We start from the raw sequence: 14,403 nt of genomic DNA, 5'->3' as shown, positions 1-14,403 counted from the left end.
TGTGTGGTGAGTATGAGGAAGAGTGATGTGGCACATGATGGAAAAACACACATTTACAGGAACTTGTTTTTGTGTGTTCTGGTCATTGATGTTTCCCAGTATTAACACGCTTGACAACTGCACATTTCTCCTCTTAATCCAAAGCATGAATCTGTCTCCACCAGTGTCTATTTGGTTTGTATTAGACGTAGTGTTTGACACTGCAAGTCAAAATAACATGGTTGTGAAGTAAACAAGAAAGTCGTTTGGTCCCAACATAGAACGTTTATCATTTGCATGTGTTTCTAAGTCTTGCCAGTTTAAATATTCAAGCTATTTTAAACCATTCAAGCACCAGAAGATGCGAAAGAAAACTCAATTCTGTACTCACACGCTGTTATCTGTTCCTTTTTCGTGTCTCCTTGCACTTGTCTTGTACAGACACATTTACACAAAATTATCTCAAAATAACTATATAGTCAAGTATTCTTTAAACACAGTCGGTTATATATGAACGTAAACAAAGAAATCAGATGTGTATCAGTATATTGGATCCGTGCGTCAGGTCTTAAAGTGACAGAAGCCAATAAATACCTGCTGCTGTCTGTCATGAAATGCTAATAAAAAAACAGCTTTAACAAAGATGAATCTATTTAATTCATACAGTGAAAACTATAACATTTCTGTACCTGAACACTACTGTTAGACTAATTTATCTTACTACTGACTGTTCACTTGTCTATAATAGATCCTTGTTGATCCGATCCGTGACTAAAAAAAAAACTATAATATGATCCGAGCCACGAGTTTGTGATCCGTTACACCCCTAGAACCCGAATCATTAAAACAAGTCTTGTGTTTAGTAGAAAGAAAACGCTGCACATAAATATTAAAACTACTTTTATTGGCACTATGACCCTGTTTCTTGGAAAACAAGTTTGCAAAGCAGTGTTTCATTCGCTCATCTGGTTTACAACAGCACAGTCTTGCTACAAAAACATCAATATTGCTAATCAGAGATCAGAATGCATTTGTGTTGCTGAACATTAAGGTTGTTCAACAGACTACATATAATATGAGTTATGTGCGCACCGAACTCCATGGGATGAAGCAGCAGCAAATAATTCTGCATGAATGGGCGGAAGCTGTTACCGCTGAATAAATCAACCAGCACGATCATCACTGGACATAAATAGTTGCGGTTACCGGCACACAAACCCACAAGTCCTGCAACTTCAGATCAAAGTTTTTTTGTTTGTATTTTTTTTTTTTTTTAAGAACATGCCGTCCCTCGTGTTCACATGTTTAGTTACATGTCCTCAAGTTCGTTACAGTCCTGCCCATGATCTGAATGTCATCAAAGGGGAACAAGGCCAATATCTGCAAAACAAAAAGGAGAAACTGTTACCACATCATCCTATTTCTGACGTAAAGCGTACAGAGAAAAGGCATGTATGCTGCTGCTTGCCAGTCAACATGAAATGGATTTCACAAAGTGCCCTGATGATAAATGATGCCCAATAATACAATGAATGCGTGTTAAGAACGTACGTAGGGTCTAGTTTTCGGTATTCTCACGCCGCACATCAACGAGGATGTTTACATGCATACATATTAAGCTTTATCTCATGTAAATAGGGCTGAGCGCTCTTCCCAAAATTAATATCACAATTTTATAACAACCAATCACAATCTGAATCACGAGCTTCCCAATTTTGAGATGTACTATTGAGAATATCCAGACTGAAACAAGCCTATGGACTTCATCTAGTTGCATCATTTAAAACACAGTATTGCATTAAACAATCAGTTGTCAAAATAGTCATTAAACCCAGAGTTAACTTTAAAACACTGCATAGTCTTCAGTGTATGAATTAAATATACATTATACCGTATTAAAACTACTCGGGTTGTTCAGTCAAGAGCAGCGAGTGATTTTGTCGGTATTTAAATTAGGCTCTAAGACCGAATGCATGGATCTAATATAAATTACAATATAGTATTTATTTTGTTATATTTTCAGTTGTTTAAATCTTTTCATTGAAATTGTATGTGCTTTTGTAATTTTAATTATTTTTTGCTTTAAGTTTGTTTCAGTAATTTTAGTATTTAAACAGTTTATTTTATGAGTTGTTTTAAGCATGTTGCTATGTAGTATATTTCAGTTTTCATTTAAATTTTTGTCAAATTTAGCCATGTTCATTTGTCATTTTAATTAGTTTTTTGTATGTTTGTATTTATCTTTAATTTATCTCCACTTTCAACTTATTATTCCACTTAAAGCTGCCGTCGGCAAGTCTGGCAGATTGAGTGGACTTAGGCAAAATTTTGAATGTTTACAACTCTCATGGCCCTCCCCCACTATCAACGAATACCCTCCCACCGAGTTCGTGCTCGTCAGTGCGTGTGCACCAGATTTTCAGTGAACGCGCCCGTCTCATCAGCATCCATCAACACCATGGAGTATTTGGAGGTATGCTGTCCTGGCTAATCTACTGATTGCTAACGTACCAATTGCTAACGTCATTTATACTCTAAATGAGCTTACTTGATTTGTTAGTGTTTTGAAAGCGAGATACAAGTGTCGGATGAAGACTATGTCATGTGATTGTAACGTGCGTGAGGGGTGGCGTGTGCCCGATCTGTGATTGACAGTCAGATCTCACACCCCCCTGCGCTAATTGGACCCGATGATCCGGGAGCGGTGGATTTTTGCCAAACAAATAACACGCTCCAGGTGGAGTTAGAAGCTCGGGGTTTTTTCTAAACCACTTTATTTATGTTGTTCTGTCGGATTATAGTGTCGATTTCACTGAATATGATCAAAAAAATAAAGGAGCATTGCGGAAGTTCTGAAATTTCTAACCGTTACTGACACCAGTGGCCGTTAGAGAAACTGCAGCCAGTCTCATGCTCGTTCTTGGTGCGCACGCTCGCACGCTCGTTGGCCGCACTAGATAAGGCTTTTTTTTTTTTTTTTTTACGAGGAGTTTCCGTGGGTGTCTGGATTGTGCTGGAGGCTGGTCGCTTCTTTCCGTCCATTTGAAACACTACTGCTAGCGATTGCCTGCTTACTAATGGCTGCCGTACGGATGTAAGCCCAAGTAGACAAGAACGCGCATGACGACACATTTTGTGAATTTTCACGCCAATTCGGACCCGACTCCTCCACACACAATTGAGCCTACAGGCTGATAGAGGCAACCGTGGTGGACAGTCAAGGTGTCATTCTTTCTATTACATTATGGTTGGCTCATAAATGTACAAATGAAGACTCTATCTAAAAGATTTTTTTAAGTAAAAACCTACACATAGCCCCTTTAACTGATTATTTTATTTAAATTTGCGTTGACGTTTTTTATGTTTATGTGTATTATCTGATATTGATTTTATTTCAGCTTTATTTCAGTTCACAAAAAAGATTCTTAATAGTTTCAGTTGTAGGTAATAATAACAGCTCTTAAACGGATAGTTCACCCAAAAATGAAAATTCTGTCATAATTTACTCACCCTCAAGTTGTTTCAAACCTGTATGAGTTTTGAAACAGACAGTTGCTGGACCCCATTGACTTCCATAGTAGGAAAAAAAGATACTATGGAAGTCAATGGGGTCCAGCAACTGTCTGGTCACCAACATTCTTCAAAATATCTTCTTTTGTGTTCAGCAGAAGAAAGAAACTCATACAGGTTTGAAACAACTTGAGGGTGAGTAAATTTTGACAGAATTTTAATTTTTGGGTGAACTATCCCTTTAATAAGAAAAGCTCTTTATCGAGATGATTTGTAGATGAGGATTTGTGTGTGTGTGTGTGTGTGTGTATACATGTATTCATGTATTTCTCCGAATGATTTGTATATGCGACCGGAAGATGTTTGTAAAATAAGTTTGTGGTGTCTTGTAATCCCATGTGGAATGGGCCAAATGTTTGGCATGACACAGAAATAAAAAATTGAACTTGAGCAGCACTGATACAGGGTCGGTTCAGTCTGATTCTGAAGATTGTGTTAAGCTTTAGCATTGTTTTGCTGGATACTAAGGTAACATGGATCTTCTTACATCGTCGTTGCCGTCTGCTAGATCCAGGGCTGTTTCGTCCTCCATGTTTCGGATCATCTTGTCGGCTCCGGCCTGGCACAGGAGGTTTGCGATGGGGGCGTCCTGTCGACCCACGGCCAGATGCAGAGCGGTGCAGCCGTTGAACATGACGGCGTCAACATTCGCCCCTCTGTTCAGAAGCAGAGTCACCGCGGGCACATCGTGGAGCTCCACCGCCACATGTAGCGCCGTCTTCCCGCTCGTTCCCTCCTGGACGACACAAGAATGAGGAAACACGTGGATGTTTGGTCTCGAGGCTGAAGGTGTTCAGCAAGAGCAACAGATCAGATTGAGCTGCTCACCTGTATGTTCAGATCCACACCGTTCTTCATCAACAGCCGCATGAGGCGATGGTGCTTGTGTACGGTGGCCACATGGAGACATGCGAGACCTGCAATAAACCACAATATTGTATGCCTTGATTAATATATTTATGCATTTGACAGATGCTTTTATGCAAAGCAACTTGCATTACATTCAATGTATCTATTTAATTAGTTCATTAGGGGTGTAACGATACTGAACTCACGATATGATATTATTGCGATACTCCAAGACATATGGTAAAAGGTTACCTCTAAACAAAAAATTACTGTTGATTAAAATGCTAAATTTGGTTTTACATTGTGTGTGTAAATGAATAGGCTTGGACTTTGTGCTGGAAACCCAAAGGACAGGACAATAGAGACACCAGAATAACAATATTCATGATTCTGAAGCTGAAAATACTGAATTATTTTAGACAAATGCTTGCACTCGGTCACTGACTAGATATATTTAAAATAATGCACCACTTTTTACTAGTAACAGACATTTGGCATTATCAGGACCCACAAATATTCCCCGATTGCATTAATATACATGTGTAGTATAATATATAATACAATGTAGTACTGACACTAAAACTCTGAATTTTTTTCATTTTGGGTGAATTATACACAATACATATTGTCACTATAATATAGTATCAAGTCTGATGCCAGAAACTACTCTACACTCCTGCTATACGTACATTTACAGGGAACTAATGTAGAGACTGCTTCTCTGCCATGACAGTAACTGACATAAAGAGAAAACTCAATGATGACAACGTTATGAAACCCTGATACTGGAAGTCCATTAAACATGGAAAAACTCCAGGGCACTTTTGATGGCAACTTCCTCGTTCTGGCACGACTGTTTCTGTTCAATAAAAACCCTCATGTTATGATGCTAGGGTGTTCTGGATGCTTATGAGCATGTTGCATAGTGGCATCGGTTTGTTAAAATCACGAATAAGTATTATGACTACCAAATAAGGGGGGGGTGATTCTCTCTACAACAATTCTGGATTGATTCTGAGCTTACTTTTTACAAATTGTATATATAAGTGGTTAAATGAACTTGCATCTCAAAATACTTTTATGTCACGAAATGAATGTAAACACAGTCAGTTATGTCTTAAGGGATTCAACAGACTCAAAAGAGGTCTGTGCATTAGTGTGAATGCAACTTATTAGTGCGCCCGCTGTCTATGATGTCATCAGTAATAATCATACAACAGTAAAGCTGAGAAAGATAATACTGAAAGCACTGTTTATTTCCAGTAATATATTTCTTTGTTCCTCTTTATGATTTATTACTTGCTTTTATGTTTTGAAGCTATCATTATACATTTTAAATTCTTAACATATAATTTTTTAATTTGTACTAATTTGTTTAACTCATTTCTCCGGTTTCACAGACGAGGCTTAAGCTAGTCTCAGACTAAAAAGCATGTTTGAGCCATTTCAACTGAACGCAACTTGCCCTGACATACCTTAAAATAGACATACCTTAAAATATGTCAGTGTCATTGTTTTGTCTCATAATGTACACCAGTAATGTTTTTTTTTCTAAGGCATGTTTATAAAAAACTACTTAAATGCGCTTATTGAACTCAGGCCTAATCCTGGCTTAATCTAAGCCAAAGACAATAGAATAACACAAGAATAACCCAATCCTGGCTTAATCTAAGCCAAAGACAATAGAATAACACAAGAATAACCCAATCCTGGCTTAATCTAAGCCAAAGACAATAGAATAACACAAAAATAACCCAATCCTGGCTTAATCTAAATCAAAGACTATAGAATAACACAAGAATAACCCAATCCTGGCTTAATCTAAGCCAAAGACAATAGAATAACACAAGAATAACCCAATCCTGGCTTAATCTAAATCAAAGACTATAGAATAACACAAGAATAACCCAATCCTGGCTTAATCTAAGCCAAAGACTATAGAAAAACACAAGAATAACCCAATCCTGGCTTAATCTAAGCCAAAGACTATAGAAAATCACAAGACGCGTCTCTCCACATTGTTTTGTTTTGGCGTATTGTTTTGAATAAGGAAAAGTGCAACGCTTAACGCTGTTTTCGGTCATGATTAGAACGTTTAGAAACAAAATTAATGAGACAGTTGTTTTCAGATTTCATTGGTGATTTTTAAATATGGAATTTAATCGCAAGCTTGGCAAACAGTTTCGGAGAATTTGAAGTTTCCCCATTCAAAAAAGATAGGATCTGCACTTGCATGGCCGAGAGGCGTTTCAAAGATGGCCGCCGAGTGAAATGACTCGTCTTAAAGAGAGCCCTGTCTGTGAAACCGGGCTATTATTACTTATTATTTAAGTACTTGTATTACAAGAAAATCTTAAAATATATATATTTTTATAAACTAATTAATTAATACGAAAAAAAAAGCGGATCAAGAATGGTTTTGGAATCGGATCGTGAGGTGCCTAAAGATTCCCACTCCTCCCACCAAACAGTCTCTTACCTCTCCAGTTCTGTGTTTCCAGCACGTTGGTGAGTTTGCTGGGCGAGGCGTTGTGGACCAGCTCATTGGCACAATCCAGGAATCCGTGCTCACAAGCCACATGGAGAGCGGTGTTTCCTTCTTGGTCCTGGAGCTCCAGTGAGACCCTCTTTTCCAGCAGACCCTTCACTACCTTGGGCTGGTTCAGGTATGTGGCCAGGTGCAACGGCGTCTATGGACGTCAGAATAGAGTCAGCATCCGACAACGTGGTGTTATGTAGGATTGTCATGGCTAATCCTACTTTCGACAACAAAAACAAAGCCAGTTTGATGTGAAAAATACAACTGATAGTTTTGATACTGGACGATAGTGTTCCATTAAAGCCAAAAGTCATTAAAGGCCCACTGAAGTGCCTTGAAATGCGCAGTATTATTCAATGTGTTGCTGTAATTTCCACTGAAACAGGAAAACAGGGCGGGACATATCGAGCAGCTCCTCCCCTTTTTAAAAATAGCCATTAGGGTTTCGTTTACATCACAGCTCATCCAGAGCTGTTGAACTCAGTAAAGCCGCAGTTTCCTCTGAATCTCAAACCGTTTCTCCGTCCTCATAATCGCCTCCATATCACTTTAACATACAGCAATCTGTGCAGAACAAAACGTGTCTAGTCTGAGTGACTCGATCACATGATCCGCTCTGTGTATCGTGTCTCTGGACCGGAGCGGTGGCAGTTCGAGTGACACTAACATGAAACCAGACTTCATTCGCCCCAATGGAAAACATATTTACACTATCTGAATCATTCCCTAACCCCTATATAGTGCACTATGTGCCATTCACCATGTAGAAAACAGTAAATGTGTGAACAAGTGACCGGAGCTTCAGCGTCTTTTTCAGCGTCTATTTATAATGTAGGGGGCGGAGCTTCAGATTCTAGAAAGCATTTGATTGGACAGGAAATCTGATGAGAAGCTGAAGTGCAGTGATGTCATCAAAATCATTATTCCTTTTTGGCGGAAGTGAGAGACTGTAAAGTTTTGGACGCTTATATCTTCTAAATACGAATTCTGTCATTGTTTTGGAGCACACTAGCTTATAGATAACAGTAAGGCTAACATATTCATACTAAAAGACAAAAAAAAAACGGAATATGTCGGGTTATCTGTAGCATGGGGACCGTTCCCGTGTCTCTCAAATGTATAGATTAGAAACGCAGTTTTTCAGACCTTGATTAGTGTGTCTGTGTGGGTTAGAGCATCGCAGACTGCCATTAACCCTTTTGATTTAATGACAATAAGATTAATTTATTCCAAAAATGAGGGAATGCAAAGGTTTACTCAATCTGGGAGTTACACACTGACTGTGTCAAAAGGAAACATGTGATTTTAGCTGGCGTTTGCTGATGACGTGGCTTTTGGTAAGAGCAAAGCAGCATCAGTATTACTCACAGCTTAAAGTGCTGACTGTCACATTTGTGCAGTTTCCTTTAGACTTCACACCCTAATGTGATTAAACATCCTTCTGACCCAAATCTGGCATCCTCTCATTTAAATCAACTAGCATCAAAGTCAACATAAAAGTGTTTGTAACTCATTTTAATTTAATAATGTGACACATTTCAGACATAATGCAGGGTGCGATTTTTATCCATCGGGTTTCTTTTTAGGCAGAGCAAGTTATTTAAGTTTGATGAAAGATTACACTAAACTTTCTTTTTCTGAATAACATGCACTGGTGAATCATTGATGACAAGCAGCTGTAATTATTTATTTCATATAGTGATGTAAAACTAGCCAAACGAGTCAACAACTAGAGGATTTTGATCGTAAAAGTCAAGATTTTCAGTAAGATCCACAATGTCCAGTGTTCCCACACCTTTAGACCAATGCATTTCCATCATTCATTTCTAACACAGTGTCTATGTACACTAAGTGCAAACAGTCGCCTTGTTGGCAGAGGCTATTTACAGGAAGTTTACACAAATCGAGTTCGAATCTGCCTTTTGCCGAACTCGCTCTACTCCCTTTTCCCGTCACATATCAGATCGGAAAAGGCAGGTATCTTCAATAAAAATGAAGAAAATATTCGAAAAGTGGAAATAAAGTGTCTACCGTGTGTTGAACAATAAAGTGTTTATTTGGTTAGGTGTAGGGAGGGCTTTATTGTCCCAATAAGACGGCATCCATTTAATAATTTGAATAAATATAATCATTTACATGTTATTATTGCATACCGTTTAATGTACAACAACTACTATTTACACTTATTGCAAAGAAAATACTACTATTTTTACATCGTGTAAATAGAATCCTTCGCTATTGTCTCCTAATGTAAATAGCCGCTGCCTATCTAATAAGGATTTCGGATTCAATATTTTAGAGCAGCAACTTGGCAAAACTAGAAACATTGGTTATCCCAATGGTATTTTAATAATTGTTATGGTATTTCCAGGCCATTTTACGGGGTAAGAAAACCCCTTAATGTTTCTTTTTACTTCAAAGCAAGAATATAATCATGTTCTTTCCACAAAATGTCTTGTAATGTATGAGTTATGCATCTGTCCACAGCTTTCCATGTCGAGTTTGTGAGTAATAACCTGAGGTAATTTTACATGTAACATCACACCCTGAATGGTTAAAACGGCTTCTAATGCATCAGAGGGTAATTCATTGATATTTCCAAGTTTCCATGACTGTGAATATTAATCGATTTGTTGACTTGGCCACTAGTAAAATACCAACTTAAAAGTCAATACATAGTTCATTTTGAACTATAACAATCATAAGCAGGGGGTTTCTCCAGAAAGCCCCTCGTCTGTTGTCACTGAATAAACCCCAAATTTCAAAATAACAATTGAAAACGAGGCTGTCAAACGAGTGTAATAAACACCCATCATTCTTTGATACACACTCGGGGAGTTTCCCCTCAAAGGGGAAACAGAAATAAGCAAGCTTATTACAGCATTCATACCCTCAACAGTTTTTCTGTTCCTTCAGGGGCAATTCATGCAACACGAGCAGAATGGATTTCTGTGAAAATCACTCATGTATTCCTTTGAATGCATGAACTTGCATGAGAAACTCGTTATGCAATCGTGTGTGTGCAAATCTTAAAGTGATACCTGATACAAGTTGTTCTGAATATCCATCAGCTCTGGAGGAAACAGATCTATCAGCTGACGCGCGAAGCCTTGCTCTTCATGGATTATGGCCAAATGGAGGATCCTGGAAAAAAAACAAGCAGACACACAAGTTCCTGGTTAAATGCCGGTTAAAAAAAACTGAAGCAGAGCCAACGGTAAAGGGAAGGAACTATCAAGCAAACCGCAGTCTAAAAGCAGCACATTTCACAACGTGTGATGGAAAAAAAAAATAGGTCGAAAGATACTGAGAAATATGTCACACTAAAGTGTCTCGTTGACGGCGGTTCGCAGAGGCTTTCGTCCGTTGCGCAACACTGGAACTTTTGCGCATTATTAAAAGCAGAGATCGCCTTTCTATCGACTGATAAAACCTTTCAGATCTTGCAGTTACAAGAAAGACAGTGCAGCCGATTTAAAACACAGATGAGAAATGTGAAAACACATTCTTAATCTCCAACAAAAGGAAGATTACATTTTGCATGACGACATTTCTCCAAATTTACTATTTCTTTATGCAAAAATACTTAAATATGACCCAAGCATGATTGCATGAAACAGTTCCATTCATTTATTTAATACACAAGGAACCAGCAAATGATGCGTGCAGGGGCATACATTAATACACACTCGTTGTCTTTTCCCCATCCTCTAGCCGGTGTATTTCCTCGCAGGTGTGTACTTTCTCAGCTACTTTCCCCACATGCGATAACCTAGTCTTTACTTTTACAGTAAGCCAGAAGGAAACAGGTAGAAGCAAGTGGTTTCAGCATGTAAATAATGTGAGAACAACTTCGGTGTCATCAATCACATTGTGGTAAAATGATCATGATTCAAATTGTTTCGATGCATGTGAAATGAACAGGTTTAGTTTTACCTACGAATTTTTGTCATCATTTATTTCACCTCAAGACCTCACCTAAGGAGAGAGTTATTACAATGCTTTTTTACCCATTTAATGGGAATAGTGCTCCAAAAAGGCACTATAAAGTATCATAAAAAGAGTCTTCTGATGGCTGACCAAAATGTAATCGCTAAAATCTTCCCCACCGCTGTAGCGATTTAGTGAATAATTATTTAAATGGCAGAAAATATGCAAAAAATGCACCTTTAAGGGTAAAACTGAGGCAGTACCTTTACACGTACCTTTTTTTTACCCCTAAAAGTTTCATACTAGTACCTTGAAGTACATCAATATGCTTTTAGGGGTAAAAAAGGTACCCTTAAAATGTATAATATTTATGAGAGTGTATTGTATGATAAAAAAAAACACTTGGAACTTACTGTAAATTATTCATTTTTGGGGTGAACAACACATTTAAAAGGTTTCTGAGCTTTGTATAATACTGATAAAGACACTACTGTGTCTGTAATATAAAACTGACAGCATGGAAGTGAATCCCTAAAGTGGGACTGCCTGAGGATTTCATGGCCCGTGGCATTACTTTTAGGTATTTAGAAGCATGTTCTTTACTCTTGATGACACTCAGGGAAAAGTTTTTTTTTTTTTTGCCTTGCAACAGCAACAAAAGCAGGCCAAAGGTAAACCATGGCAGCCCACTAGGATTCAAGATGCATCACAATGCAAGATGTTCTTGAAATAGCATCCTGGTTTGTCACTGTCAAAACTCAAAACCAATAAAGAAATGAAAGCAGGGTGACATTAACCATGTTGTGTACTTGCCCACTTGTGCGGTGAGTGTTTGCGTATGTTTTTGCACATATACGTTACAGTTGAACCGCAGTCTGGTGTAAAGGTCACTGCTTGCATAAACATGTTTATGTGACATGTGCTCTTAAATATACAGTGCATTAAAAGCACAAGAATATGGGTTTAAAACAAATGCTTTGCACTTTCCAAAAAGCCGCCATCATAGCGTGTTTTCTGGCCTGACGAGGGGAATTCCACTGCATACTTCTGCTTTCTTCTCATGCGCCATAAACAGCAGATCCAGTTTCTAGACGTCTGTTAACTGATTGTAGTGTTAAAACTGAAAAGCCTGCTACTGTAATCAAAACTTCATCTGTCACATCACGAGAATGTGTCACTCAGCAAACTAAAACATGCTTTAAAATGAATCAACTTAAAAAAATGTCTGTTAGTTTCATGTGCACCAACATTTTTTTTACAGTTTATGACCGTAAAAAACAAGCTTTTTCCAATTAAAATCTATTTGATTGCTCTTGTACTGCAAAAGGAATGAAAGGCAATGTTATCATTCAAACATAATCTTGATTTACCGTTATATGGGCTTTATTAATGAGAGCTCAACATGAAAACACGTACTACGAACTTCAAACTTTCTCTCATCCACAATTAAACTTTTTACACTGAGTGCCAGATTAATAATGACTTCCTATTCTCTCTCTGTATGATCATAACATTTGGTAAGTGATGAGTGAACGCCTTAAATTAAATCCAGGGCATTAAATGTTTGTGAAGGTTTAAAGAAACATCCTGCACACTTTCTGAACTCAATTCACCTCTATGCCATCTATCTATCTATCTATCCACCAGCCTTGCACTTTAAGCTGAAAATAGAGCAATATAAAGATAAACACATAATAAATGAGTTCCAGCCTTGGATACTGATTGGTCAATACTGCAGGATTTAAGTTAAGCAATAGGTTACAAATAGGCCTATATTCTGTAATCACATTGAGATTGATTATAAATCACGAGCATTACTGCTTTTATAAAATGAAAGCATCTTTAAAAAAAAAAGTGAAGTACGCTATTTTCTTAGTTAAAAATCCATTCATTAACCACAATTCTTCCGCTGGAAAAAATAGTCACTGTCATAACAGAACGATGCAATGCAACAAAAAACATTTATCTAATGGGGGCTGCAGTGATTAGATTTTATAGATTAGATTAGATAGATTATAAGCACGTCTGGAACCGAATCAGAACCACGTACACGTTTCAAGTGGTTTCCCCAAATTCAACTGAAAATGCAACTTTTAATGACTTCTGCCGTCTCAAAATTATTCAACCCCTTCATGGTAAGCATGGCGACCCCTATTAGAGATATTTACCGTAGTATGTCCTGCATGACAGGGAAGAATGCCACATAAAAAATCTGCACATTAAAGTTGATGTATAAAAAATGTTTCCCTAAAATTATTACGTAGAATGAGAATCCGTTCAGTAAAAACAATAAATCTTATCGGAGGTGTATTACTCCGCGGCGCGCGTCGTTGTCAACAACACCCTTTAATCGGGATCTTATTGCCTAAAACCACGTTAATTAAACTCACAAACATCCCATATTTACACATCAAAACACATTTGAATTACACGCATTTGAACTTTCAGAAACATATCAATGAAATTTAAACGTACGTGTCTCCATCGTCTGTAACAGTGGTTAGGAAATTCACTTCCTCCTCAGTGTATTCACAGTCAGTCGTGTGTTCACATTTAGAAATGCTGCATTCCTCGATTAAATCCCCCAAACTGTCCACTGTTAACGACGAAGAAGCGTACGCAGAGTCCAGACGCTCTTCTGTGCCGAGTTTATCCTTCTCATCAGAACTGTCCAAACTCCCGTAATCTCTGGAGAGAGATATCGATTCGATTCCGGAGTCAATCCGATAGTCCAATTCAAATTTGCGTTCTTTCTCACCGCCGCTTCGCGACATTTCGAAGCTTCGATGCGTATCTTCAATGTAGCAATGAAATGATGAAACAAAGTAAAATCACCGTGACATTATGACACCAGAGACACTCGCTTTTGTTTCTCATTCCACCACTGGTAACTCCGCTATCCTCCTCAGATACTCCCAGACTTTCCAATGGCTCTTTCACGTGAAGTGTGTTTGTAAAGTTTCAGGTTGAGCTAAACACCAGACAAACTCTGTAAGTTCAAGAAAATGTATGTGATGTGATGAAGCCTACATGGGGAAGTAGGCGGAGTCAATGCGGCTTTCAATCCGTCTACAGTGGGAATTCCCCACAGGGAGTGGCAAAAACCCTTATCATTATCGATCCAATCCAAACACACATGGAATCTCCTGAAAGCCCTCAACTTCAAACCTGTTCTGTATTTTGGGCTTCCAACAACTTCCTTGAACAACCTGTGACTTGATCTGACAGGCGTTATTAAAGTCCCTGAATTGCAACACATCTTTAATTGGACATTTATGGGTTTCCAATATTGCATCTAATAATTTTAACATTTATGTTACTATGCATTGTTTTTTTTTTTACTTGTCTGTCTGTTGTAAGTTTTGGTGGACCAGAAATATGTCCAATTAAACAATAGTATGAAACTATAGTCTTTTGTGTTGGTGTTAGCATGCTTTCCATAGGCCTACTATAGGCTATACTACTAACAACTTGTTCTGGATGTGTAAATTAAGTAAAACAATTAATCACACGTGCACATGAATGCACAGATTTTG

The 14,403-nt window shown here is 38.0% G+C and overlaps 1 protein-coding gene across 1 annotated transcript; it reads right to left on the bottom strand.

The window, feature by feature from the left end:
* Nucleotides 1–1,075: 1,075 nt before the first annotated feature.
* nfkbie (nuclear factor of kappa light polypeptide gene enhancer in B-cells inhibitor, epsilon) lies at nucleotides 1,076–13,863 on the bottom strand. Its single transcript, XM_056262833.1, has 6 exons — nucleotides 13,343–13,863; nucleotides 9,979–10,081; nucleotides 6,878–7,088; nucleotides 4,378–4,466; nucleotides 4,037–4,285; nucleotides 1,076–1,359 (listed from the first exon to the last, which is right to left on the bottom strand). The coding sequence occupies exons 1-6, from the start codon at nucleotides 13,639–13,641 to the stop codon at nucleotides 1,285–1,287; spliced, it is 1,026 nt and encodes a 341-aa protein (XP_056118808.1). The 5' UTR covers nucleotides 13,642–13,863; the 3' UTR covers nucleotides 1,076–1,284.
* Between the last annotated feature and the right edge of the window lie 540 nt (nucleotides 13,864–14,403).

Source organism: Rhinichthys klamathensis, unplaced genomic scaffold (genome assembly GCF_029890125.1).
Source record: "Rhinichthys klamathensis goyatoka isolate OS25496 unplaced genomic scaffold, OSU_Roscu_1.1 h1tg000196l_1, whole genome shotgun sequence".
NCBI lineage: Eukaryota > Metazoa > Chordata > Actinopteri > Cypriniformes > Leuciscidae > Rhinichthys > Rhinichthys klamathensis.
The sequence above is the reverse complement of the archived record's forward strand: the minus strand, read 5'-3'. Positions and strand labels throughout refer to the sequence as shown.